Source organism: Oratosquilla oratoria, chromosome 18 (assembly GCF_046742065.1).
Source record: "Oratosquilla oratoria isolate Oo_2021 chromosome 18, ASM4674206v1, whole genome shotgun sequence".
Classification (NCBI taxonomy): domain Eukaryota; kingdom Metazoa; phylum Arthropoda; class Malacostraca; order Stomatopoda; family Squillidae; genus Oratosquilla; species Oratosquilla oratoria.
Window position 1 is genome coordinate 55,158,895 of NC_134794.1, and position 3,569 is coordinate 55,162,463.

General features: G+C 39.3%; 1 protein-coding gene across 1 annotated transcript in view; it reads left to right on the forward strand.

The window, feature by feature from the left end:
• Positions 1-421: 421 nt before the first annotated feature.
• Positions 422-3,569, forward strand: part of LOC143034950 (uncharacterized) — a 41,030-nt gene continuing 37,882 nt past the window's right edge. The window contains exon 1 of the mRNA XM_076201298.1: positions 422-1,571. Coding sequence (XP_076057413.1) covers positions 753-1,571 — 819 coding nt within the window. The 5' untranslated portion in view covers positions 422-752. The remainder of the gene's footprint in view (positions 1,572-3,569) is intronic.

Below are 3,569 nucleotides of genomic sequence, written 5' to 3' on the forward strand. Positions count from 1 at the left end.
TATATTTGCCATGTGCCGACATAGACACTGGTAGACATGTAAAGATATACATGTATGCATATGGACGCATGCAGGTACGTGGAGATATTCATGGACGCATATACATGCATGTAGAAATGACGTATAAATATACTGTACACACATGTGAAAATATACATGCACGGATATACACACATGTAGACATGAGGAAATGTACTTGCATGCATATACAAGCATGAAGATACGTGGAAATGTGTATGTGCAACCACCCAATAAAACAATTACAAGCATGAAGACACGTGAAAACATACGGTACATATGCGTAGATTTACTCGTCCACACGTATAGTATTTCGACACAAGCTAGCAATTTCTCCATTTGTTTTGTGACTAGCATATCTTTTTAAAACATTACTATTCTCTTTTTTCAGGACAGGAACACAACAAAAATATCACAGGTTGAGATGTATTTTTATGTGGCCTTTATACAAACTAGAAAATATCTAACGACTACAATGAAATATTAAACTCTAGGTTAGAATAAACTGAAAATAATAATTTATATTCGATAAAAGTAATTATCAATGTGCTTAGAATAACTAAAATAAACTTAAGAGAAAAGGACAAAAGAATCAACAACGCCCCGTCAGACTCAAATCAATATTTTTTGTTACTCACAGAGAAAAGTAATTCACTATATCTTGGAAGCCTTCTTTTTCCGGTGTGTGGTGATCTTATACAATTCTGTGACTGCAAGACCTTATTTAGAGGACTATGATGGACCGAGTGATTAACTATGGGAAAGATTCAACTCTGAAATCATTGAGTATCAACAAGAACATTAACTTCTTCTCAGACACCCCAATGGAGATCGAGTCAAGGAAGACGTCTCATCCCTCGGAGAATTACGTCTCCGTTTCCTTGGGAAAGAACAAGCTCCTCATAGACTCCATTCAGGAAAATTCAGAAGAGAGTATGGGTGATACTGACTGTGGTATCAGTATACCGATGTCATTAATGTACAAAGACAATTGCGGGGGTTTGGGTAGAGGCTGGGTGTTGGATAGCAGCGGTGATGGAGGTGGAGGAGGTGGAAGTGGTGGAGAAACGGTGTCAAATCCGGCTGCAGGGAGAGGACCAAATGGTGATAGTAACGCCGGGGGAAGTGGTGTCAGTGGTGTAGGAAGTGAAGGTGGCCCTGCAGGCGGTGGTAATGGTGGTGTTGGAGCGGAAGGAGTTTCGGTGGTAGGACGACTACGTGCAGCATCAACGACCATCCAGCACTACAACAACTTGACGGAGGGAGCCAGGAGCGGAGGCAACACGGAGGGGATGACCACGAAGCAGCACTACAACGACTGGTTCAAAGGTGGCAAGAATATCAACAAAGACCTCATGAGGACCATGTCCCACCAACACAACGACAAAAACAAGGAGAAAAACACAAATAAGGAGAAGGACAAGAGCAACCGCCGCCATGAGAGAAAATCTTTAAGTCTTAACCTCAAGAGATCAAAATTCTGGACATCTTTGCACAACAAGACTATGGAATTACCCGAGAGACTTCGTAAGGACGAAAAAAAGGTGAATAAGGTGAGCACATTGTTATGTTCTTGTTTACGAGTGTAGGCTACACTAGATAAGGTGTGTGTGCGTGTGCGTGCGTGTGTACGTGCGTGTGCGTGTGTGTGTCTTGTGTGTTTGTGTGTATTTATGTGCCTTGTGTGTTTATTTGTATGTATGTGTGTGTGTGTGTGTGTGTGTGTGTGTGTGTGTGTGTGTGTGTGTGTGTGTGTGTGTGTGTGTGTGTGTGTGTGTGTGTGTGTGTGTGTGTGTGTGTGTGTGTGTGTGTGTGTGTAAACACCTAATTGCATTTACTTGTAGTATACAGGAAAGGAGCAACGCTCGTTGGGTCTAGTCTCCTATTCTCTAATTTTCTAACATACCTAGACTCAAATTCAAGTACGGTTCCAACTTAATCTATATCTTTGATTTCTAATTACACTGGTCAACAAAGAATTTGTCCCAAGGAAAACAGTAGCTGTATCGTATATGTTTTTGCATGCAGAATCCAAAAATATTGTCCATTTTTTTTAATCACCCACAGTTTTTGTGTTCCACGGTATATTACGTTACGTGTGTTACGTGGGATAAATTTCAATCAAGCGGTTGGCAACACTGAGTTTGGCAACACTGCGTGAGATTATGTACTTTCGGATAATCTGTTATTTAAGTGAGCCACGTTTATTGAGTCAGGAAGATCTGAATGATCTTGTGCGAGATTTAAACTTGTCAAAAAAGCAATCTGAACTTCTTGCTTCCTGGTTAAAGGTCTAGAATCTTCTCCAGAAAGAATCCAAAGTTAGTTTTCATCGCAAGCGACATTGTGATTTTGAACAGTTTTTCTCACTTGAGGATGGAGTGGTGTTTTGAAATGATGTTATGGAGAAATTTAAACATAAATATGACAGGAATGAGTGGCGCTTGTTTATTGACTCTTCGAAAGTGAGCCTGAGAGTTGTTTTGCTCCACAATGGAAATAAGTTTCCTTCTGTTCCTCTGGCCCATGCAGCTAACACGAAGGAAACATACGAGAGTATGAAACTTTTATTGCAAAAAATTAAGTAGGAAGAACATAAATGGAATATCGGTGGTGACCTGAAGGTTATGGCAATTTTACTTGGAATGCAGCTGGGTTACACAAAGTTTTGTTGCTTTCTGTGAGTGGGACAGTCGGGATAAAAAAAAAAATCATAATGAAAAGAATGTGTGGCCGAAACGATCTCTGACCCCAGGAGAGAAGAATGTTGTCAATCCTCCTCTTGTTGATTCAGAGAAAAATTATCTGCCTCCTTTGCATATTAAGCTAGGGTTGATGATTTTTTTAAAGGTATGGATAGAACTGGCAAGGGATTCACATATTTGGAAAATAAGTTTCCTAGAGTAAGTGACGCAAAAATCAAAGAAGGTATTTTTGTTGGACCACAGATTAGGGAGCTGATGAGAGACCAGAATTTTGATGAAGAGGTAAACAATCTTGAAAAAGCTACATGGCTATCATCTAAGAAAGTTTGGGCAGAGTTTTGGGGAATCACAAAGCAAATAACTATTCCGAAATTGTAAAAGAGCCACTGACATCCTACAAGGCATTGGGATACAATATGAGCCTAAAAATCCACTTCCTAGACTCTCACTTGGACTTTTTCCCTGCAAATCTTGGCGCTGCCTGTGAGAATCACGGTTAGAGGTTTCACCATGACATTCAAAACATGGAAACCCGGTATCAAGGGAAGCGGAGCTCTTCAATGCTGACTGATTACTATTGAACACTAAAATGGGATCTCCCAGAAGCAAAATACACTAAAAAATTATACATTTCTACATCTTAAAAGTAAGTTTCATTGAAACATTAGCCTCATTTATTAGTTATAATTGTCTAAATTCTAATATACTATCACAGAAAAACTATGCCTGATAGAAAAATTCTGAAAGTATATTTGAAATTAGCCGAAAAAATCCTATCATTCACCTTCTTTTGCTTGTGGGACAGGTATTTTAATGAATTTTGTTGACCAGTGTTATCTTATTTAC